Source organism: Ruditapes philippinarum, unplaced genomic scaffold (genome assembly GCF_026571515.1).
Source record: "Ruditapes philippinarum isolate M1 unplaced genomic scaffold, ASM2657151v2 ctg1476_1_1_1_1, whole genome shotgun sequence".
NCBI classification, from domain to species: Eukaryota; Metazoa; Mollusca; class Bivalvia; order Venerida; family Veneridae; genus Ruditapes; species Ruditapes philippinarum.
The window spans coordinates 84,406-109,856 of NW_026852145.1; the positions used below are offsets into that span (position 1 = coordinate 84,406).

The window sequence follows — 25,451 nt, forward strand, 5'->3', positions numbered from 1 at the left end:
AAAAGAAGATTTTTTAAGTTTTTACTATATGCATATAGGGAAAATCTATGACCCTCTGGGGCGGGGTCAATTTTGACCCCAGGGCTTTTATTTGAACAAACTTGGTAGACATTCACTTGAAGATGTTTCATGCCAAATATCTAAGCTCTAGCTCTTATGGTTCTTTAAAAGAAGATTTTTTAAGTTTTTACTATATGCATATAGAGAAAATCAATGACCCCCGGGGCGGGGCCAATTTTGACCCCAGGGCTTTAATTTGAACAAACTTGGTAGACACTCACTAGAACATGTTTCATGCTTAATATCTTAGCTCTAGCTCTTTGGGTTCTTCAAAAGAAGATTTTTAAGTTTTTACTAACTGCATATAGGGTAAATCAATGACCCCCTGGGGTGGGGCCAATTTTGATCCTAGGGCTTTTATTTGAACAAACTTGGTAGACATTCACTAGAAGATGTTTCATGCCAAATATCTAAGCTCTAGCTCTTACGGTTCTTTAAAAGAAGATTTTTTAAGTTTTTACTATATGCATATAGGGAAAATCAATGACCCCCAGGGGCGGGGCCAATTTTGACCCCAGGGCTTTTATTTGAACAAACTTGGTAGACTCCCATTAGAACATGTTTCATGCTAAATATCTTAGCTCTAGCTCTTTGGGTTCTTTAAAAGAAGATTTTTTAAGTTTTTACTATATGCATATAGGGAAAATCAATGACCCCCCCCCCAGGCGGGGCCAATTTTGACCTTAGTGCTTTTATTTGAACAAACTTGGTAGACACTCACTAGAAAATGTTTCATGCCAAATATCTAAGCTCTAGCTCTTATGGTTTTTTAAAAGAAGATATTTAAAGTTTTTTCTTTTGGTTGCCATGGCAACCAGAGTTCTGCATGGAATTAAATTCTTTGAACAATTTTTAAAGGTGACCACCAAAGGAACATTCCTGTGAAGTTTGGATGAAATTGGCTCAGTGGTTTATGAGGAGATGTCATTTAAAGCAAAAGTTTACGGACGGACGGACGATGGACGGACGGACGCCGGACGAAAAGCGATCACAAAAGCTCACCCTGTCACTTTGTGACAGGTGAGCTAATAACTTTTAACACTAACAGGTTCTAAAACACTACAATAAATGTAAACTCTGAATAAAATCAAATGCTTCTTTAACAAACAAAGCAAAAACTACATAAATCTACTGTATCAAAAGCAGAACAAAAATAAAATTAAAATCTTTGATTAAAATTTCGAACAAACAGATGAAATTATGTTCATATTCTATATACATGTATTTGAAAACAAAACATGAACACTTTCATAGTTCTGTACCACAATTTGTAAGCAAGAGAAAAAAAGTTAACTGGTGTGTAAAAGTGCCTTAAAATGGAACACATTTAACATAGGTACATACTGTATTTAAAGAAGTAAAACTCTGAATTTTAGTACATGAACGTCATATAAATTTGAAAAAATAAAAAACTAAATAAACGTTGAACAATACTGTCAGAACACTATAAATTATAGCTGTAGTAAAACTGTCGCGCTTATCAGTATTTTCAGATAACTCTTAAAATTTACTTTCTTATCAAACAGTGAATTTTATTTTTTACAAAAGTATAATGTTTACATACAGTAGTAAATATATGATAAGAAATGTAAATAAGAGAAATTTAAATCTAAGATAACATATATATATATTTCTTTTTTGTAGACTCTACAATTTAGAGCTGTAATTAACCCTACACTTATTAGAGTTGTTCATCTTTCAATCTGGACAAGACAATTAATAATTTTCAAGAAAAATTTCAAAATTTTAAAGATAAATGCTGACTGAACTATTAACAGGGCACAATCAACATTAGCCAACACATGCAAAGATTTACATATAAGGGATAGAAAAGATTTTTTTTCCAAGTATTCAATTTGTTAATTTTCTTCCTTTGACATAATTATAGTACTATCTAAAATGCTCATTACTGGTGTTTTGTAGGATTAACATAAACTAATTTTTATCAGTTAATAGTAAGTTTTATTTTGCCTTGTGTTCCATAATTTTCAGCAAAGCATATTTGAGCCGCGTCACGACAAAAACAACATAATGGATTTGCGAACAGCATGCATCCAGACCAGCCTGCGCTTCCGCGCAGTCTGATCAGGATCCATGCTGTTCGCTGTCAGTTTCTCTACTTGTTATAGAGTTTGTAAGCCCTGATCAGACTGCACGGATGTGCAGGCTGGTCTGGATCCATGCTGGTCGCAAACCCATTGTGTTGGTTTTGCCGTGACGCGGCTCATTTATATGCAGTCAAACCTGTGAATAAAGGTCATCTGCAGGAGAGACAAACTATGGTCTATATAGACAAGTAGTCTTTACTAAGAGGTCATGATCAAAGGTTATCAAAACATAGCCTTTATTATGCAGGGTTATCTTTATTCAGAGGTGGAATGTAACACAGGTTTGACTGTAGTATTATATACATAGGATTTACATGCATTTGGAATAGAGTTGCAATTGTTGACTCTAATCTACATGTACCACCGAAGTGTACAATTCATAAGCTCTTTGGAAATGATGAAAAATACATCACATGCCAGGGTCTACGTTATACTGATAAAAATTACAGAAGCTGTTAAGAAAAGACTTAGTGGTTAACAATTCAAAATTTTTAATATTAAAGGAATAATATTAAAGGATTAAAAATATCTGATCAATAAATAAAAAATAGAAATCGTAACAATAAAATCAATACGTACATGTGAGTACAAAAACTGAGGTAGATGCACATTATGGGGATTTCCCTGGACTCTTCACATGTAACTGTTGAGTGACGTACAAATTTGTACTTCTATTTCAAAATAGAAATAGTATTGTAATAACAGTTAAAAATACTTGAGATTTTGATTTCACTTCTCCTGTCTTGAAATGTGTAAATACATTTATTTATATATATTCTAAGTACAATTAAAGCTTGCAAAAAAAGATGTTAACACTCACATAAATACTATATACGCTAACAAAGTATATACTCTTAAAAAAGCCGAGATACAATAACATTAAAATCCTTAATTGAAAATTTTTCTTTTCTTAATCATTCATAATAACAAAAGTAAACTTAAACAAAACATTGTCATTCTTTATTACTTTTTTTTTTGTTTTTGATGTCTTGTGCGGAAATCAATGTTTAGGATTTCCACCAATGGAAACATATGTTGTAAAATGACTTATTACAACATATCCTGTCAATCGTGTATGTACATGGCCCGTGAAATCTTGAAGTAACTGTAAATCCTTGTGATTCTAAATCAAACACAAGACAATTCAACAAATCTTTTTCAGTACTAGGCCTATTCCATGGCCCAATTTTGGCATCTGGGCCGTGTTTTAGTTCTTTTTTACCTTCACATGCACACACGTGTTTCATATCAAACTTTTCATTTTGTGGGACAACTTCTTTACTAAAAATAAGCACTTTGACATCAGTTGTTTGAGAGGTGGTTTCCACACCCGCAGCTTTAATAATCATATCCAAACATTCTGAATAACCTGGAAACTGGCTTCTAAAATTGTTTCTCTGAATTTTAGCCAAAATTTGCGGAAATTTCTCTAATTCTTTTACGAGGCCGTGGATTCCAAAGTAGGCAGCTTCTCTGTAGACTGTTTCAGCGACCTGGGTTGGTGGTAAATCTCCGTACCGGAGGTAGTTGAGAATGTGTATGAAATTCTCGCCGTCTGCATCAATGAAAAACCGGCCATCTTTGTCTTTGATTACAGAGTATTTGCCACTAAACATGGCTGACAGCATGTTATCTGGACATTTGGTTAATGTTAGATGTGTAGTGGTGAAAAACCTTCCTCCCACATTCAACTCAATAATCGGGGGAAACTGTAACAAACAAAAAAGAAAAAGTTTCAATAGTTTATATTGTACTTAAAGGGGTTCTACTGAGGTCTAATGCCTATAATCATAAAATTTGAAATTCTTTCATAAATACTATTGCAATTAAAATGGAAAACTATGCAATACATGTAGGTCATATGTAAATATACTTGGTACTAAATTGATAATACATTTTTATTCGGTTAGTGAAAAAACTTTTCAATTTGTGGTCAATTTCCACAATAAAATTGATTTTCAAGATTTTTTTCTTTTAAATTTTCATAACAAAATGATATATTCATTTTTTCAAATTATATCCTTAATTATTATGCTAAAAATGTTTTAATTGTACATGAATGCATATAGTCATATGCAGTTACTGTTCAATCTTTAATATTTTAAGAATGCAAAGATTATTTATTATTTCCATTATGCAAGTTATATCCTTTACCATTATGCTGAAAATGTATCAGTTAATAATAACATGTTGATCTGTAATTAAAACCACAGGTGCTAGTGGCATTGATTTGACCTAAAATGTGTTTGACCTTGTTATTTATACAATAAAATATCAATATATTAAAAAAAAAAATTAAAAAAAAATTTTTTTTTTCACTGTTATATTATTATAGACTATAATAATATAACAGTGAAAAAAAAAATTTTTTTTTAATTTTTTTTTTTTAATATATTGATATTTTATTGTATAAATAACAAGGTCAAACACATTTTAGGTCAAATCAATGCCACTAGCACCTGTGCTTAAAACTATATATTCTTATTCAAGATTATACATGTATGGATTCAAGTATTACTACAATAAAATGTTTGTATTGAATCTTAAAAGAATTTAAAATAAACTTAGTTTAATCACACTTAATCTTGCTATCTCCTTAAACCTGCAATACACAATTATAACTCTTACTATTGTACTGTAATACACTTATCTTGTGTATTGGCAAGTTGCCAAAATCTTGTTTAATGTACATGTATATTTGATAATGCTTGACAGCATCAATACAGGTAAACAATTCATTTAAAAATTAGATACACCTTTTTTGTGTATCAGTCAGTCTGTCATTAATTTATATGTTTGAAAATCACACCTTTTATATCTTAAGGTATGCAGTTAATTTGCCAAAGGCCACGTAAATATGCAGCTTCTACCACACAACATGTACATTGCTGAACAATTAACGATTAATAACATCTCCTATATTTGCAGTTAAGGTCATGAACAAAATATATTTAATAGTTTAACTAACTGACAACAAATCTTATATCTAAACAACGATAGTTTACTTACTTTTGAATTTTCATCCAGTATCTCCATTTCCTCCAACCTGTTGGTGTTTACAAACAAATAATAATATTGACCTACTTCACATTCCGATTGTTTCCGTAATCTACGGAATATACCGAACATTATTTTGGAAGGGACGTTTCAAAATAATTTATTCCACGAGTGTTGCACTTCACGGCTCCGTATTTCTTTTGTTTGTAGATTGCAACGATTTTTTTTAGCGAATTGGTCTACAGCGATTTTTTTCACTTTATATAACAGAGGACATTTAAAGCCCTCCTCCCAAGAAATTTTTTTATAAATCATCCAGTTTTCCCAAACATCTGAACTTACACAAGCTGTTTTACTTCCCAAATTAGCAATTTTGGCGATAATTCTTACCAAAGCATCTTCCCATATAATTGAGAAAACCCGTTTGTCTATAACCACGGATTTATGTTATGTATTATATTTAATATAAATCCGCGCTATAACAGATGATACCTGTATTACCATAAATGATATGTTGATCGCATATTCAGTATATCATACATGAAAACAAACTACAAAAATATATATACGGATGCTGCACATAGCAGATATTAAAGTGTTCTAGAACAAATATTATTATTCATCAGATATATCGATGTTCATATGAAATAACTTTGAATTTTATCAATATCTTTTTTTTTAATCAATATTAGAAATATTTATCAAAAATGTGACACATAGGTGATATATTTGTGTTTTTATTTATCCCGTGCGCACGAGATTATGTGTTGCTGCCACGAGTTACTAAGTCATGGCCACGAGATAGGTAAGACATGGGAACGAGATACTATGTCGTGACCACGAGATACTATGTCGTGGCCACGAGTTAAGTAAGTCGTGGGCACGAGTTACTAAGTCGTGAACACAAGATAATAAAGTCGTTGGTACGAGATACTATGTCGTGGCCACGAGTTATTAAGTCGTGGGAACGAGATAATTAAGTCGCAGGCCCGACTTAGTAACTCCTGGCCACACGACTTATAGTATCTCGTGCGCACGAGATAAATGAAACACACACACACAGTGACACATATGTCACCTTTGTGTCACCGTATATAACAACCCTTCACATAACAATTCTGTTAAATCTAGGATAAATTATTATAAAATAAAATGTGTTTTATAATACAAAATAGCTCTGTGATCGATGTGTCCCAGAGCAGGTACGTATATATCATAATTATATCTACCTCCCCAGAGTAAATGAAAAATTAAAGGAATCTTTAAAATGTACAGATTTAAACGTATATATGGTACCACGGAGATTTGTGATTGTAGTAAAGAGCCACAAAATGGTAGAAGAAGAAATAGCTATATAACTCGTGCAGACATGCAACTTGTAATTGATACTTTTTAAACGACCCCTTTGATAGTTATAAATTATGATTTTAATTTCTTACGTATACACCGGACATTTCGCGGGATAATTTCCACAATTTCCCATGCATGTAGTATCCTTGATATTATTACCGATTAAAAAGTAAATGTAAATAAAATGGGACCAAAAGTAACCCCGGCAAAGCAAAAGAACACACTGTTTTCATATTTTGCAAAAGGATCGACACCTAAAGAAAAAGAAGGCGATCAAAATACAGGAGATGTCCTTGCTCCAAAGAAGTCTCCTAACAAGGCCAAAGTATCACCGAGTGCACAGCCTCCACATAAAATTGGTAAGGATAAATCACTTAACTATCGCCGTATGCCCTAAATTGGTCCAGGCCTGTCCTAGAGTCAACACCCAAACTGTGTATATCAAAAAGTCTTGGAAATTTTATTTAACAAAATTAATGTTGATTTGCCAAATTTCTCCCAACATGGTAGTCCTATAAATATGACGTCGCTTTGAGATATTTTTGCTTCTGGGCAAAGCAACGTCATATCGAAATTGCTCAAAAACCCATAGCATGTTCCGCCAGAAAATCGGGCGGAACGAAAAACAATGAAGACAGCGTGTATAATACTGTATTTACATATTTTTTGACCTATTTATGAACAAAACTAAAAAATAAATACCTTTTGTCAAAATAATTAAACTGTCACATCCGAAAAATCATGATTAAATCCTCTCATGTATTTCAATTCCTTTTACAGCTGATAAACAAATGGCGGCCGTAAAGTGCGCGAAATCTGATTGGCTAATTCAAATGCAAGCGTTTAACTGAGTCAGAACAATCTAACGGAATATTTTTTTAACGAAATAATTGCCCATGCACCGTCAGTGTGTTTGAATATATTTTTCCGTTCAAAAATTTGGAATCAATCTGTAAAGCACCTTGTTTAACCAGTATGGCTGATAGACAAAAACAGATTGATGTTTATATTTTATTTTAAATTGATAAGTACATCGTTTGACAGTTTTTGTGTATGATTGAGCATGAAATTGAAAGAAAATATGATAATCTTTTGAATAAAGCTTGCAAGGCAGGACAATAGACATTTTTGGAATTTTTTATGATGCTATGCGTTTTTGAGCAATAACTATTAGACGTCAGGCTTGACCGACAAAAACTATAACAAGCCTGTAACGTCTAATATATTGGACTACCAACATGGAAGCTTTGATCTGCATTAGAGAAAGGAAGTGGCAAACCGTACGGGCCCGTACGGCTAGCCAAAAGTTCTAGCCGTACGTGAGTCACGTACGACTAGCAAGGACACACTGTATTGGCTAGCCGTACGGCATTTTCAAAATTAGATGGAAGTCGAAAATGCATATGTTATTTTATGACTTTAAGCGAGGATTTTAACCAAGAAACAGCAATTGTCTTCGTATGTTTACTTTTTAGAGATTAATCGCCTTGTTGGCTACAGTAAAAAAATTACGAATATCGATCTTTGTCATCTCAAGACGTTGAGAAAAAATAGCGTTTGATCGCAGTTAAATAACATCAATTGAAATAGTTTACAAAATTTTGATTTTGATGAAAATCCGTTTTTGTTTAATAAAGTTTAATTTTCGACACCTTTAAAATGAAAAAAAATTGTTGTTGGGATCTGCTAATTGCTTCAATTACCGACCATATAGAAGTTTGTTCATCATTAAGGAAAGTTTGCATGTTCCGTGAAACGCATTTTAAAATTCTATTGTCAGTTCCTGGGTAGGCTTTAATTAAGGCTTATTAATTGATTATGCTTTTATGTTCGATATTTATCTAGAACCTTTGGCTAGCCGTTCGGGCCTGTACGGCTAGCCACTCCTTAGAGAAATGCTAGTTTGATAGGCTACATTATATTTTCTAAAGCAGATCAAAGCCACCCATGGGTTAAGACATTCATGACACTGCATATTCGTTGGAGATACCTGCATGAAACATCTTACCAGAAATATACTTGAGGTGTCACCGATAGGATTTCAGGCAAATAATATATGACACAACTTGTTTGACATTTCTCATCATAATCAGATAAGTTATGGTGTTTGAATCTTTTAAAATAATGAATACTGCCTACACATTTTCTCCCCTAGTAAGTGGACAGTTCTAGATCATGACATACACTTCAGTCCAGCTATATTGAAATAAGTCTTTGAATTTCTAATGGTTATAAGAGAAATTGATTTGCAGCTTTAATACTATCATGGTTCCCCCATTGGGCAACATGTCACACTGACACAGATAGGCTATGAAAAAACTGCAGCCTGATAACGACTCGAACACCAAACTCTCAAAACACTGTATTGCAACTAAGCTAGCCAGCTGCTTACACATTCTGTTTCCTTATTAATGAACAGTTCTAAATACCGCCTCTGTGGTAGAGGGGTTAGTCAATGACTTCTAATCCAGTTACCTCTCTGGCGTGGGTTCGATCCCCGGGAGATGCTTTGGTAGTTTAGCGCGGAGGAAGGTAGTCTAGTACTGGTGTAACTCTCCAGGAACGATGGTTAGGAAACTACCCGCCTATATGACTGAAATACTGTTTGGAAAAGGCGTAAAATGAAACAAAGAAACAAACAAATTAGATCACAACATCTATATCATGAGGTAGCAATGTCTGCTTGCATTTTCAGGATATGAGGTAGGTGATTTATTGTGGTGTAAACTAGAAGGATATCCATGGTGGCCGAGCTTAGTGTGTAATCATCCTACACAGAATACACATTTTAAAGGTGGCAAAAACCCTCAAGTACATGTACAATTCTTCGACAACCCTGTTTCTAGAGCATGGATCAAAAAGAAGTAAGAAATGTCTTGTTTCAGTATATTTTACCAATTCTCTAGTTCATAATATTAGTTCATTAGTACTAATAACACTTTTTTATCAATTGTACTTGTCTGTTTATTTGTAAATATTGATTTTACACAAGTTTTTTTCTCTAAATTGAAATAGATCATCAAAAGCTACTCCTTAGCATATTTGCAGAACACATTCTTAGACTTTCTGAATGTTATCTGACATTCAGAATTGTTATTTGCATCATGCCTAGTAATGTTTCAAAATCAGGCTAACACAGATAAAGAGGTTTATTTAATTTTACCCATGAAATATGGTGCTATATCAGTCAAATATATTTCATATTTTTTTAAAAATAAATATGAAATATAAATATGAAAGTGGGCGGAGGCAAAACTCATATTTATTTTAAGGGACTTCTTTCGCCGTTTTGTTTGAAAAATCTGATAAATACAAAACAACTTTTTCTTGAATTTTGTATTGAAAACTATCTAGCATGATAGAAAATGGTCTAACTAAGAAAATTAATCCGAACACCAATATCTTTAATTCAGTAATTAACGCTGTACAGACGTTTAAAGAGTTGTTTACATGACGTCACAATGTAGCGCCAAATAGCGCGTGCTTACGCATAAATTACTGCGCGCTGTACAATTGCAGTTGGTAGCAAACAAGGGGATTCGTTACCATTTTCTTTGATAATGAAAATAAATAAAAAGAATATTTTTTTCGTTTTTCGTGAAATATGTTATATATTTTCACTCAACATGATAAAGTGCCACAAATGTTTTCACTCGCCGTACCGGCTCGTGAAAATATGTGTCACTTAATCATGTTTCGTGAAAATATATTCCATATTTCACGCAAACGAAAAAATATCCTCTTAATATAAACATTTGGTAGAATCATATTTAGATCATGCAGAACACTCAGTTCCAGAAAGCATATTTGAGTTAGTGAAATATTGACAATCTCAGCAAGATGAAGGTTCCTTGAAATAAGTTGAAATTCTAAACAGTTTTCTTATTTGATAAATAAAAAAATTCTTATTTGATTAAAAAAAAATTTTTTATTTGATTAATAAAAACAACAACAACAGGAACTGTCATGAGTACAAAGGATCTGAAGATAAAGAGTTTCAGAGAGGAGGGATGTTCCATACAAACAGTGCGCCAGTTGTAAAGGGTGTTGAACAAGCTGACGAAGCATTGAAACTATCACGTGAGGATCGGCTAGGTCTGGTGGTGGAACTGCAACCTTCAGATGATGAAGATGAAATGGATCTTGATGGTGAGAGAAATGATATTGTTTCTATAAATAATACATGTACTTTGGTTAAATTGTCAATAATTCAATTGCTTAAAGATATACTATGCTCAAGTTTGATATATTTGAAATTATCAATAATTGCTACTCGATCTTTTGTAAATTTAAAATAAACATGTTTTGACTTCTCATGAAGTAGATATGGTATGCTTAAAATCCTACACAGTTGACACAAAATGAATATATTGTGTCATTAAAAAAACTGGCAGGTTTTTAAAGAAACAACCAGCTTCTGCTTGACTTTATACATAATTTAAGAGGCAGATTCTCGTGCATAGTTTGAACAAAAAGATATATTTAGTAAGAAGTATATAGATTTCAAAACATTTCTGCAATAAAAATATTTTACTTAAAAATGAGCAAAGTATATCTTCAAGATCTTTAAGAGAGGTTTAATGTAAGCCATTTCTTGTTTGATAAATGTGTTGATTTTTCCTAATTTAATCTTGAAAATGAAGAAACAAACCTGTGAAGAATCTAAGCTGAAATTTTCAAATTTAAAAGTTGTGCTAACTTACTTTTAAAAAAAAAAAAAAAAAAATCTCGCAGCATGTAGACATTAAAAGATTTTTTGTTTCTTGTTATAGAATTGATTTATTGTGTGTAATCCAAAAAAAAAAATGGTACAGAAACTAATAATATGTTAATGGATAGATATTTTTTAACTGTAAACCTCATATTTAGCAATGTTGAAAGTTGTTGTTGATGTATAAAATTGTATAATTTAGCTGACATGTTTGATGGTGAGATGAGTGGAGAAGACAATAGTAAAGAAAACATGGATGTTGATGAGAAAAAGGTAATTCGCTTATTGGTTAGGGTTTCTGACTTGAAATTAAATGCCCCTTAAATTGTGTTTCTACTCGGATATGTCTACTTGTGCTTAAAATGATTCTTGAAGGGGCCCTAAATCTTGTCTTACTTATAGAGCTATTGTACTCAATGATCAATCAGGCATTGATATTGGTGTTGTAGTCATACTTTTTGCATGTAAGTTGGTATCTCCAGACCTACTTAAGGGAATGAATTGAAACTTCACACACTTATTCAGGAGCATAATAGGTCACTATGTAAGGTCCATAACTCTGAACATGGATTTTAACAGAATTATGACCCTTTTTGAACAAAAGTTTACATTATCCAGGCTCTTGTTAAACTAGCAAGCACTGAGAATATAGCAAGCACGGAGAATAGCCGAGCATGCTTTCATACTGATAGCTCTTGTTCACATATATTTTCATTTATAATAGGAATTAGTACGTCAAGGAACTATGACATCAATCTTCAGGCAAACTGCTTGATACATTTCATTTTGATTGTAGAAAAATATTTGAATCATTTAAGGTTATTATGATTTCTTTAGTTTTCACAGGTATTTAATTTTCCATTTTAAAAACACTATAAAATAAGTGAAATACTGTATAATTATTTTGAAGGTGAAGAAAACACCCAGTAAATCTCCAGGTAAAGGTAGACGTTCTCAGAGAAGTCAGGCTAAGAGACGCAGAATCATCATAGACAATGATGATAGCGAAGAACATGACTCTGGTATATTACTGTCATGTCAAAAACATGATTAGGTTATGTTATGTTGGTCAAGAACATGACTAGGTTAATTTAATTATTGTTGGCCAAGAACATGACTTTGCAGTTGCATTAAAGATATGCTATGCTTAATTTTGATTTTTGAAAATATTAATAATTGCTACACAGTCTCTTTGTATGTATAAAATAAATAGGTTTCGGCTTAATTTAAAGTAGATATGTTATGTTTTGAACTCTACACACTACAGGTGGTCACAATATGAAAATATAGTGTCATTTAAAAAACTGGCAGTTTTTTAAAGAAAAGACCAACTTTACTTGACCCGTAATAGGGAATGCTGCTTCCCATCTATAGTTTCTTCATTATTTAATTCAAATTGAACATATTCAGTAAGAATTTCAATACATTTCTAAGATAAAAATATTTTACCCAAAGATGAGCATAGTATATCTTTAACTTGAAAGAAACAGAAAAACTTTCTCACAAAAACGTTCTTTGTTGTCATAAAATTGAAAAATTAAACGAGACTTACCTTGGTTAAAGTCGATGTTTGATTGAAATTCTATGAGTTACATAGAATAACGGAGGGATTAAATGAGATGTGAGCTGCGCATGCGCGGATCAGTCTTTAACAGTTTTTTGACATTATTTTTCATTTTATATATATATATATTTTTCTAAGAGAAAAATTTTTAGACTTCTTTAGCAATACTGTATGTATACTTTTGACTTGTGTAAGGGTGGGAGGGAGGCATTTAATCCCTCCGTTATTCTATGTAACTCATAGAATTTCAATCAAACATCGACTTTAACCAAGGTAAGTCTCGTTTAATTTTTCAATTCTATTTCGTTTAATCGAATAACTACGGTATCAAATGAGATTTTAACGCCAACAAAATAATGGCAAAAAACCATACCTTAAGAACAAAGAACCTGAGCATCAAAATCATTGACTTTCAACACCTTCTTATTGTAGAATTTAGTAAATGTGCTCTGACTGGACCAGCCTGCTACACTAAGAATGTCCTTTACAGGTACTCCTTTTAGCTTTGCCTTCGATACCACTGCTGATCTTGCACTATGTGCCCCAAAAACATCACCTAAACCAGCTCGAATCATAACTGTCTTCACCCATCGAGCAATTGTGTCTCTGGTTACAGGACCATATGGTTTTACATAACTAATCAATAATCCTCCTTCAGAATTATTTCGCAATATTTTTGTCCGCAACAAATATTCTTTAAAAACTGTATAAACACAAAGTCTCCTGTCTGGAGGGTATGCTTTCAAACAAAAAACTGAGTAAGTACAACCAGGACGGCTTTGCTTTAATAAGCCTCTAAACTGTAACAAAAACTTAGAACGGAACTTTTTAACATTATTTACACTAAGAAGATGAATCGTCTGCACCCGTGCTGCATTAGTGAGCACCATAAGCATGGTTAACTTTAAAGTCAAATCTTTCAAACTCAAGTGTTTCACTGGTGATAATTTTCTCAAATAATTAAGTACTATGTCCACATCCCAGGTATAAGAGTATCTTGGTTTAGATGGCCGTTGATTAAATACGCCTTTCATGAATCTAATCACTATAGGATGTGTTCCTGCAGTAAACGATCCCAACATGATGCCTAACGAGGACAATGCGGCTCTGGCTGTATTAAGAGAGCTATAACTCAAGCCTTTTTCAAATTCAATAGTTAAAAATTCTATTACATCTTTGATAGAAACCGAAATGGAATCAATCTTTTGTCTATCACAGAACTGTAACCATCGCGAAATATACACTTGGTACTCGCGTTTTGTGGAGCCACGCCATGATGACATGATAATATTGGCTGCTTTTCTAGAAAAACCCTGTGCTCTGTATAAACTCCAGACACTTTGCATGCCATAAGAACTAGTTTCTGTGACATTGGATGTTTCTGATCTTGATTCATTGTCCTCAATAACCGAGTTGTCCTTGGTAAAATCACTGGGAGATCGACTAGAATTTTCATTAGTAAAGAAAACCATGCTTGTGTTGGCCACAATGGGGCTATGATAACAGCTTTTGCCCTGTCTGTCTGTATCTTTCGAATGCAGCGACTTACAACACTGAAAGGCGGAAAAATATATAAACATTTTAGAATTCCCCAGTCAAGTGTAAATGCATCAATGTATGTAGCATAAGGATCTGGTTTCCATGAACAATAAATTGGCAACTTATTATTTAAACGTGACGCAAATAAATCAATATCTGGCTTCTGCCATATCTTACAGATTTTTTCAAATATTTCATCCTTTATTTCCCATTCAATATGATCCTTAAACTGCCGAGAAGGGATATCTGCTTCATTTTTATACCCCCGCACAACAAAGTTGTAAGGGGGGTATACTGGAATCAGCTTGTCCGTCCGTCCGGCCGTCCGGCCGTCCGTCGGTTTTTTCTTGTCCGCCCAATAACTTAAGATTCCTTTGACCCTTAGTCTTCATATTTGGCATGGAGGTTAGTCATGATTAGTAGATGACCCCTATTGATTTTGAGGTCACTAGGTCAAAGGTCAAGGTCACAGGGGCCTTGACTTCAAAAAGCTTGTCCGCCCAATAACTTAAGATTCCTTTGACCTACAGTCGTTATATTTGGCATGGAGGTTAGTCATGATAAGTAGATGACCCCTATTGATTTTGAGGTCACTAGGTCAAAGGTCAAGGTCACAGGGGCCTTGACTTCAAAAAGCTTGTCCGCCCAATAACTTAAGATTCCTTTGACCTACAGTCGTCATATTTGGCATGGAGGTTAGTCATGATTAGTAGATGACCCCTATTGATTTTGAGGTCACTAGGTCAAAGGTCAAGGTCACAGGGGCCTTGATTCAAAAAGCTTGTCCGCCCAAAACTTAAGATTCCTTTGACCCTTAGTCTTCATATTTGGCATGGAGGTTAGTCATGATTAGTAGATGACCCCTATTGATTTTGAGGTCACTAGGTCAAAGGTCAAAGGTCACAGGGGCCTTGACTTCAAAAAGCTTGTCCGCCCAATAACTTAAGATTCCTTTGACCTACAGTCGTCATATTTGGCATGGAGGTTAGTCATGATTAGTAGATGACCCCTATTGATTTTGAGGTCACTAGGTCAAAGGTCAAGGTCACAGGGCCTTGACTTCAAAAAGCTTGTCCGCCCAATAACTTAAGATTCCTTTGACCCACAGTCGTCATATTTGGCATGGAGGTTAGTCATGATTAGTAGATGACCCCTATTGATTTTGAGGTCACCAGGTCAAAGGTCAAGGTCACAGGGGCCTTGACTTCAAAAAGCTTGTCCGCCCAATAACTTAAGATTCCTTTGACCCACAGTTGGTCATATTTGGCATGGAGGTTAGTCATGATTAGTAGATGACCCCTATTGACTTTGAGGTCACCAGGTCAAAGGTCAAGGTCACAGGGGTCTTGACTTCAAAAAGCTTGTCCGCCCTATAACTTAAGATTCCTTTGACCCACAGTCTTCATATTTGGCATTGAGGTTAGTCGTGATTAGTAGATGACCCCTATTGACTTTGAGGTCACCAGGTCAAAGGTCAAGGTCACAGGGGCCTTTACTTCAAAAAGCTTGTCCGCCCTATAACTTAAGATTCCTATGACCCACAGTCTTCATATTTGGAATGGAGGTTAGTCATGATTAGTAGATGACCCCTATTGATTTTGTGGTCACCAGGTCAAAGGTCAAGGTCACAGGGGCCTTGACTTCAAAAAGCTTGTCCGCCCAATAACTTAAGATTCCTTTGACCCACAGTCTTCATATTTGGAATGGAGGTTAGTCATGATTAGTAGATGACCCCTTTTGATTTTGAGGTCACTGGATCAAAGGTCAAGGTCATAGGGACTTTGACTTCAAAAAGTTTGTCCACCCATTAACTTAAGATTCCTTTGACCCACAGTCTTCAAATTTGGCATGGATGTTGATCATGACTATAAGGTGACCCCTATTGATTTTGAGGTCACTGGGTCAAAGTTCAAGGTCACAGGGACCTTGACAAAAAAAAAAGCTTTTCTTCTCAATTGCTAAAGAATGTCCTGTCTGCAATGTATTGATTTTGACATTTTCACATTTGAAGCATGTAGAATACATAACTTAGCAATGCACTGGCTTAGTAACCTCAGATTTGGCAGGGAGGTTGTCCTTGCGCTCTAAATGGCCACTGTTGATTCTGACAAAGTGGTATGCGGGGGTATTCACGCCAAGATAGTGGCAGTTCTAGTTTACACCTGGTATATGAGCACAAGATAGCCATATACCTTCAGACATACAAAACAACCATATATCTCGACTGACCTCATTGCACTTATCTGACCTTATTCCACACTGCTGTGGAACTGTCAGACAAAATTTTTACATGTGTATTACGAACTTTGTCTACCAGTGCTTTCAATGCAAAGAAAATGGCCATTAATTCCAACACATTTATATGGTATAATTTCTCTTCTAGAGTCCATCTACCTCCAAAACTATTACCATGAAAAACAGCTCCCCAGCCAATTAAGCTACTATCTGTCTGAATTTCTTCAGAAGGGGTTCCACGGTCAATGACTCTGACCTGTGAGTGAATATTAGAAAACCACCATTCTAAATCATCCCTCATACCAGGAGAAACTTTAATGACTGATTCATAGTTACCACAATTTTCTTTAAGTGCTTTAATTTTTGCTTTTTCTAAATTTCTATAAAACAACTTGCCATAGTCAACGGCTGGAAAAGATGACACTAACACCCCAATAACTTGTGCTAATTCTCTTATAGTCACTATTTTTGCATGGGATAACTTGCTACAAATATCAACAATATTTGCTTTTTTATCTTGCGACAACAAAACTATCATCTGTACAGAATCAATAATGAACCCTAGATATGTAACTTTTTGAGATGGAATTATATCAGACTTTTCGTCATTCATCAAGAAACCCAACTTCTGTAGCAAATCATGGGACACACATGCTGTATTATAACATTCATCATATGTAGCACCCCCTAGCAAGCTATCATCAATGAAGCCTGTGCAAATATGACCATCTGCTCTTAGCTTTGCAAATACTGGTTTTAACAATTTTGTAAATATACGCGGCCCATCACGATAACCATTAGGGACTGCATTAAATTCAAATATTTTGCCCCTCCACTGAAAACGAAAATACCTTTTATGTTCATATGCTACAGGGATCGAGTAATAGGCATGTCTTATATCTGAAGTGCATAAATACATGTCTTTCCTAATTAACGTTAGAGCAGTTTCAAAAGTATCCATTTTAAAATGATGATACTGCACATTCTCATTAAATTTTTTCAAATTTAATATCATTCGATATTCATTATTCTTCTTTAACCGTAAGAAAATTGGTGAAAGAAACTGCTGATCATCCCAAAGTGCTAGAGACAAAACTTTCAGCTTTAATAGTTTATCTATTTCTTGATCTATAATTAAAGACTGTTTTTCATTAAATTTTGGTTGTGAAAATAGTTTTTGTGTTGGTGCAGTACCATTGATGAACTGTATATGACAGTGTTTTACTATATCTAAAATAACTGGATCTTTTGTAATTTTTTCCCATTCTGAGGCAAAATACTGCAGTCTACCTGCTTGAAAATTTTTACTCACCTTTAAGCTTACATCTTCTTGTTCCCTCCTCGGCGCTGGAAGTTTTTTGACCCCTGCTGGGTAAATTCTCCAGTACCATAACTACCACGACCACGGAAGCCACCTCGACTAAAGCCACCTCTGATTCTTGGTCGAAAACCTGGCCTGCCACGGTAACTTCCCCGCGATGGACCATATTGTAACCTGTGCCCAATCCTGGAACACTCCTCGATTTCTTTAGCTGTCTTGGAGACATCGTCTCCAAACAATTGATTCGTATATGGCAGCGAATGTGTACATAAATGTGCATATTCATTTCTCATTTCAGGTTTCAGCAGATCTCTACGTAACATGTTCACCTGCCTGTTTGCATGTCCAAGAAGAGCCAAAGAATCATTACATCCATCAATAAGAGAGTCCATCTCGCAACCTTCCTTCCAAGAACCAACTAAATCCTTTTCTAACTTTGCTGCTTTATCAACAGTCTTTGCCAAAATAACGGCAGCTTTAACAACACTTGTTTCTAAAGTTTGTAATTTCTTATCCCTTGAACGGGCTGTTGGTGAAACGATATCCCAAACTAATTGATTTAGTTTTACAGTAACCAAATTTTCACAATTTGAAGGACGTGCATTCACATCATCTCTCGTCATCTGGCTATATTGCTCCTCTTCCATGCCATTCGTAAATAGTTCATTTATGTTTGAGGCAAGCACTGGGTCTAGTTCACTGTCACACACCTCAACACTTTTAAATCTTTTGGCTAACGAGGCAAAACGGCTACCCTCAACATTTCTTTCATCTAAACCCCTCTTATTTGAACCATCACCTGATTCACTATATGTCTCGTCTTCATACTGTTCATAGTTTTCAAACTCTTCCTCATAATTTTCAATTTGAGTCAATCTACGTTCATACGATTCTAATTTTTTATTAGTCGTTACCTGCTCGGCCCTCATGGCCTGTAAAATCGAAATCAATTCTTCTGACGAATTTTCATTCGCCGACGGCGATTTGCTTGTAGAGGCGGACGGATTCACGTCCTTTCTCGCCGGTTGTTTTCCTTTTTTATTTTCCTTAAACTGTCCAGTAATATCTGACTTTTCTTTCGGGTCCTTCGGGTCCCGTTTCGCATCCGCCATATTGAAAGCCCCACCACGTGTGGCAATTATAAAAAACACTAATTCCTTAAATTTCACAACTACGTTGTGATTTCAAAATGTCAAAACAAATTGTTATGTTGTTTGCGCACTACGTACACAAAAGAAATTTGCATTTAAAGTCAAATAAGCGTGTAAACACAAATAAATTGTCGAACTACGTTCAACGTGCAAATTGACTAATCCGGACACGGAAGCACACTGATCCGCGCATGCGCAGCTCACATCTCATTTGATACCGTAGTTATTCGATTAAACGAAATAGAATTACCAAGACGTTTACTTTATTCCTGCAAAGCTAGATTGAACTGGACACTGTTGAGTTTAGTATTTTGTAAGTAAACCCACTCACTGAACTTTTCATCAGTTCAGTTCAGGACAAATCCATTTCTCAGATACACTTATACAAAAATGTTAAGAGATTCCACTGAAGTTTTTTGTTGTTTTTTTTGAAAACTGGAAATATTTTTTTTATTTATGTACAACTCAATGAACGGATGGACCAGTAACTAGTGTGCAAATTTTCAGGTCATTCCCTCAACTTGTTTTCCCGTAAGAATCATTTTTATTGTGCAAATTGACCCAAAAATGAAAGCTTTTAACTCAAATTCGACTAAGTAAGAGTTGCACAGTAATCAATTTTCAAGTTAATGCATAGTGTATTTCTTAATGTTCCTTTGAGGTTTCAATTAGTGCTTTACTTGAAGTGATATTATGCTCATATTTTCATAGTCAAGTTGAGCTGAATTGGGCCATCCTTAAAAAAATGTTTGTTTGCAGTAAGAATTTTCAAGGTGGGTAGGTAGGCCGATTTTTTTTTTTTATTGAACTGTACTCCCAAATAAACATGAAATTTCAAAATGCTGGACAATATATGCTTTGATAATCTTGAAACAATTAATAAATTGATAACTGAATTCTAATTTAATAAGACCTACATTTTATTTCTTCTATTAACCTTTAAAAGAACGAAAACAAAGCACAAGGCATAATTTTTTGATTCAAAATTTTTTTTTTTTATCCAGACCATGAAAAATTTTTTGAGTAGGGCCAAATTTTGTGAGTCGGTCGCGTTACTGCAATCAAACATTTTTTAAGGATGGCCTTGGCTTTATATTTCAACACATTGACTGTTTAAATGATGTTTGACCAACTGCTTATATTGGAAAATGTTAAGGATAAATTTTAAAATCTGGCTAAGATATAAAAAGACTGCCCCACTCATTTTATAAATTGAAAGTTACAGGTAAATTCTAAATGATATTTACAGAAATTTCGTTTGAATCTGGCAGCTATTTATTGTTTACTTGAAGTAAATTATTAAATCCAAAGGAATTATGGCAAAATGAAAATTTATTTTGACTCTCACCTGTTCACTCACTATGTACCATTAGATGGGCATAATGTCACTTTGATATTTTTCAGGTTTTCCAATTTTATATATTTAGGCCTTTGGACCTTAGAGGAGTTTTTTTTAAAACATGTGTTTACGGTCTTAGTGTATAATTAAGATACATCTCTACAATAATAAGTACAAATTATAACAGTGCTGTAGGCCAAGTCCCAACATCTGTAAGATCAGAACAGAAACTGTTTTATGTAAGATATAGTAAATACTGTCATATTACAATGCAAATTTTTGGCGTCCCTAACTGAATGGTTAAGGTTGTTTACTTCAAACCACTTGCCCCTCTCAGCTTAGGGTTCGAATCCCGACAGATTCTTTCATACTGTCCAGCTAGCTTACGGAATGTCAGTGATTTTATTCAGGGGCCCGTTTATGCCTGAAATAATGCATGATGGGCTTCTGATGTCTTCCTTCTACCAGTAAAATCTGGAACTTCACCATATGACCTATACTGTATTGGTATGACATCAAACCTCATCAATCAAAGAAACAATGCATAATGTATGAACTATGTTTAGGTGATGATTTTAAACCTGATCCAGAAGAAGGGAGTGATGATGATGATGCCAGTAGTGGTGTAGATGAAGAAACTGTCACCTCTGATGATGCCTCTGAACCTGATTCTCCTCTAAAGGTATGATGTAACTCATGATGATGATGATAACTGTAGAAATAGATGTTGATGATTAGTGTGTGTGATGATGATGATAATGATGATGATAACTTTAAATATAGATGTTGATGATTAAAGTGTGTGATGGTATAATTAATGATAATATTGATGATGATGATACCACTTTGCGGCGGAGGGGTTAACTTTATGTGTTGAGGCATCAAAATTGGTAGTTTTAATCCTTGGTGTTTCTTTAAGTTTGTAACCCCCTAAGTTAGCCAAAATCATCTTTCCTGTTTCGGCGCCATATGACATGTGTTGGTGCACCGTTAAACCCAAAAAAAAGGAAGGAAATAAGAAGTGATGATGATAAAACAAGGATATGATTGTAATGATGATGACTGAAATGAAGTGAGTGACGATGATGATAAATATGTAAATGTTATGATAAACAAACTAACAAAATATATGACTGCCAATGCTTATAAAAACAGGAGCTCAATTGGATAATAAATACAAAATTAACTCAGAACTACACTTTTCTCTTCTTTTTTTTTTTTAGATTTGGAAATATGTTATTTTTGATGTTCAATGTCTTAATTAATTTACAGTTACCTCAAAAGCGAAAAAGACCTGCTCCAAAACCTACATGGGGTCCGAAGACTGCTAGAAAACCAGCCTCTCAGTCGGTACAGAAAACATTATCTGGCTTCTCGAAGGACGCCAGTCCAGATAAATCTCCGCCAAGAACTCCCAGTTTAAAGTCAGAAGTGATGTCACCAAAAGTTAGCAGTGTCACAAAGTCTAAACTGGCAGCCTTTTCTGCTAGTGACTCTGTAAGACAATCTTTTTATATTTGATCAACACATTTCTTTGAAAGTCTGTTGTTATAAATACGTCTAGGGGCTGGTTTTTGGTATAAAAACTGTCTATTTGTTACTGGTTTTGATATCGTAAATGCAATGATTATCAATTGAAAAGTGATGTTACAAACATTTTTATGTAGTCAACATTAATAAAGGGTTTGCAACACAATTATAGAAGTGTCTGCTCTTTTGAAGGAACATACGTGACAGCAGTTCTCCATGCTGAAATACTTGTCTGTTTCTTGACTTTTCTTGACTTTAAACTGCAAATTACCTACACAATGGTTTTATTGTTTATAGACTTAGTTACATATATTTGAAACAAAACAATTTGTTGATTTGTAGGCCAATATTAAACCTATAGAATTTTGTTTAGTTGTTATCGTTGTTGTTTTAGGTAGGACAAAGCAGTGATAGCACAGAAGATAAAATTGTTTACCAACACTGTAAATATGAGTGGCTACAACCTGATCAAATCAGGTTAGTCTCATTAACTATTTTGATTTTAGATTTTTGTTCTACAAAAATAATAGTTGTCTATATTATGTTATATTTTTATGCCACCGCAGCATCTGCGATGCGGTGGCATATAGCGATTCACCTGTGTGTGTGTTTGTTTGTGTGTTATATAGATTATATAGTGAATTTAAAAAATCTTCTTGTGAAAAACCACTAGTCCAATTCCAACCAAACTTGGCAGGATTGATCCTTGGGTGAAGGGCTTCCAAAGTTGTTCAAAGAATTTCATTCCATGCAGAAATCTGGTTGCCATGGCAACCAAAAGGAATTATAAGAATAAATTTAAAAACTCTTCTTGTAAAGACCCAAAAGGCCTAGAGCTTAGATATTTTGCATAAGGCATTGTCTGGTAGACCTCTACCAAGATTGTTCAAATTATAGCCCTGGGGTCAAAATCAGCCCGCCCCGGGGGTCATTGATTTTCACTATATGTGCATATAGTTAAAACTTAAAATACCTTCTTGTAAAGACCCAAAAGGCCTAGAGCTAAGATATTTTGCAAAAGGCATTGTGAGGTAGACCTCTACCAAGATTGTTCAAATTATAGCCCTGGGGTCAAAATCGGCCCCGCCCCGGGGGTCATTGTTTTTCACTATATGTACATATAGTAAAAACTTAAAATACCTTCTTGTAAAGACCCAAAAGGCCTAGAGCTTAGATATTTTGCATAAGGCATTGTCTGGTAGACCCTTACCAAGATTGTTCAAATTATAGCCCTAGGGTAAATTATAGCCCTAGGGTCAAAATCGGCCCTGCCCCGGGGGTCATTGATTTTCACTATATGTACATATAGTAAAAACTTTAAATACCTTCTTGTAAAGACCCAAAAGGTCTAGAGCTTAGATATTTTGCATAAGGCATTGTGAGGTAGACCTCTACCCAGATTGTTCAAATTATAGCCCTGGGGTCAAAATCGGCCCTGCCCCGGGGGTCATTGGTTTTCCTTATATGTATATAGTAAAAACTTATAGTAAAAACTTTAAAAAAATTTCTTCTAGCAATTGGCAAATGCTAGAGGTTAGATATTTTGCATGAAACATTGTGTAGTGAACCTCTAGCAAGATTGTTCAAATTATAGCCCTTGGGTCAAAATTGCCCCCGCCCCGAGGGTCATTGATTTTCAAAATATACATATATATAGTAAAAAATCAAAAAAAAATCTTATTGTCTGATGGTACAAGGTACAAGGCTTCAAAAACATAAAATACCTTCTTGTAAAGACCCAAAAGGCCTAGAGCTTAGGTATTAATGCGGTGGCATAGCATTTTTCTCAAATGCAATCTTGTTAGATTTGAATTTCTACTAATATGATAATTGTATATAATTTATTAAAATATTTTCCAAAATCAAAAGTTTTGGGATGACTATTAAGCTGTGCTGTGTAGTTTTCTTAATATAGTATCCCTTTTTCCCAATTCTTAAAAAACAAACAAAAAAAACACTAAATTTTTGTTGCAAAATGATCGGAAAAAAAATTAATATTCATGTAACTGACTGTGAGTGTCCTATTTTATGTTTTTTATCATTAAGATATTTGTTTAATGTTGTAAAAATATGTAATTTGACTACTTTGTTACAGAGATATCAATAAACATATGAAGACTGATGAAAACTATGACCCTAGAACATTATATATACCTGAAAGTGAGAAATCCAAGTTTACACCAGTAAGTTATATCATTATATCTGATCATATATGTAAAATATGCATGCCTCTAGAAAGATGAAACCTGAAAGGAGCAACACTGAGGCCAAAAGTATACATAAAAAGTTGAAACAGATTATTATGGTAACCATTGCCAGTTATTACTAAAATAGGGCTAGATTTGTTCCATGGGGAGTACAGAGTCTTTAAAATTAGTTGGAAGAACAAGTTAAAGTAGTGGTTTGGTTTGAGAAGTAAAAATGTTGTAATTCAGGTTTATCATAGGGATAATGCAGCTATGATATAAGACTTTGAATCAAATTCTGTGAAGTATGTCAGTAGATACAGCCTCGAGTTTTAGAGCTATTACTTGATTATTTCAGGCAATGAGACAGTGGTGGGAAATAAAGTCACATCATTTTGATACTGTTCTATTCTTCAAGGTAGGTCTGTCTTAGGAATTTGTAAATATTTATGTATTAAATCTATATGAATTTGTTTAGAAGTGACTTTTTACATTTTTAACTTAAATCACAATATTTTTTTGAAAATTTCTTGCATTTGTGTTCACATAAACATAGTTTTGTTATGAGATCAATGTGACAGTATGTAAATCAGAATTTGCTGAATAGTCTATTTCATGATTTAAAGCTGCAACGATTTAAAAGACTATTTCACCAGTTTCGCAGAGCTCCAGATAAGATGTGTATTTTCGTAAAATTATGAAATACTTATTAAAATTTAACTCTTTGTGAACCAATCCCTTTAAAAAATATCAGGTACGGATTTAAGTCTATTAAAAATGCATAACTGGCCAAGTTCTTTCAAAACTGTTATTAAGCAAGCGTAAAAATGAAAACGATCGCCTAAAAGTGGCTGGTTTTATACTGTAAAATAACTTTGATTTTTTCACTGATTTACATCAGTTTTAAAGCTATCACTTAATTATAAGTATTTAAGTGGAAAACAAAATATAGCACTATAATTTTTTATTTTCTTTCTTTTATTAGAAATTCGATATGCTTGTTAAACGGTTAAATCTTTTCTGACTTTTGTAGATGGGAAAATTCTATGAATTGTTTCATATGGACGCAACAATAGCTGTAAATGAACTGGGACTGATCTATATGAAGGTAAATAATTGTCAGCCTTATATATTTACTTTAAAAATCTGTTTACTTCTAATTGTGCAAATACTTTTGTATAGTATTTGTTTATAATTGATCTAGTCTTGTAAATGATAAAGATTGTGACATATTTCTTTTTCTGTCTTTTTTTTTTAAAAAAGGTTATTTTCATTTTGTAAAAATAGGTACGAGTTGCCTGGCACGGAACTTTTTATCTTTAGATTTATTAACAGACATTTCAGCAATATTAAACAAGAT

At 33.9% G+C, this 25,451-nt stretch overlaps 3 protein-coding genes across 3 annotated transcripts in view; 1 reads left to right on the forward strand and 2 right to left on the reverse strand.

The window, feature by feature from the left end:
• Window positions 1–2,937: 2,937 nt before the first annotated feature.
• Window positions 2,938–5,289, reverse strand: LOC132750698 (BTB/POZ domain-containing protein KCTD7-like). The gene is made up of 2 exons (XM_060740720.1): window positions 5,178–5,289; window positions 2,938–3,877 (listed from the first exon to the last, which is right to left on the reverse strand). Exons 1-2 carry the CDS (start codon window positions 5,202–5,204, stop codon window positions 3,176–3,178), a joined length of 729 nt encoding a protein of 242 aa, XP_060596703.1. The 5' UTR covers window positions 5,205–5,289; the 3' UTR covers window positions 2,938–3,175.
• Window positions 5,290–6,592: 1,303 nt separating this feature from the next.
• LOC132750679 (DNA mismatch repair protein Msh6-like) overlaps window positions 6,593–25,451 on the forward strand; it is a 45,014-nt gene continuing 26,155 nt past the window's right edge. The window contains exons 1-11 of the mRNA XM_060740696.1: window positions 6,593–6,874; window positions 9,211–9,379; window positions 10,474–10,664; window positions 11,429–11,499; window positions 12,137–12,248; window positions 20,942–21,057; window positions 21,648–21,872; window positions 22,300–22,382; window positions 24,001–24,088; window positions 24,450–24,509; window positions 25,125–25,199. Of these exons, the coding sequence (XP_060596679.1) occupies window positions 6,700–6,874; window positions 9,211–9,379; window positions 10,474–10,664; window positions 11,429–11,499; window positions 12,137–12,248; window positions 20,942–21,057; window positions 21,648–21,872; window positions 22,300–22,382; window positions 24,001–24,088; window positions 24,450–24,509; window positions 25,125–25,199 (1,365 nt within the window). The 5' untranslated portion in view covers window positions 6,593–6,699. The remainder of the gene's footprint in view (window positions 6,875–9,210; window positions 9,380–10,473; window positions 10,665–11,428; window positions 11,500–12,136; window positions 12,249–20,941; window positions 21,058–21,647; window positions 21,873–22,299; window positions 22,383–24,000; window positions 24,089–24,449; window positions 24,510–25,124; window positions 25,200–25,451) is intronic.
• LOC132750691 (uncharacterized) lies at window positions 14,205–19,191 on the reverse strand. The gene is made up of 2 exons (XM_060740706.1): window positions 17,877–19,191; window positions 14,205–14,343 (listed from the first exon to the last, which is right to left on the reverse strand). Exon 1 carries the CDS (start codon window positions 18,995–18,997, stop codon window positions 17,885–17,887), a length of 1,113 nt encoding a protein of 370 aa, XP_060596689.1. The 5' UTR covers window positions 18,998–19,191; the 3' UTR covers window positions 14,205–14,343; window positions 17,877–17,884.

Excerpts from the sequence above, each read along its gene's own strand:
- LOC132750698 (XM_060740720.1), bottom strand. The coding sequence starts at position 5,204 with ATGGAGATACTGGATGAAAATTCAAAA. Across the intron at positions 3,878-5,177 it reads TACTGGATGAAAATTCAAAA|TTTCCCCCGATTATTGAGTT; the intron begins GTAAGTAAACTA and ends TGTTTGTTACAG.
- LOC132750691 (XM_060740706.1), bottom strand. The coding sequence starts at position 18,997 with ATGGCGGATGCGAAACGGGACCCGAAGGACCCGAAAGAAAAGTCAGAT.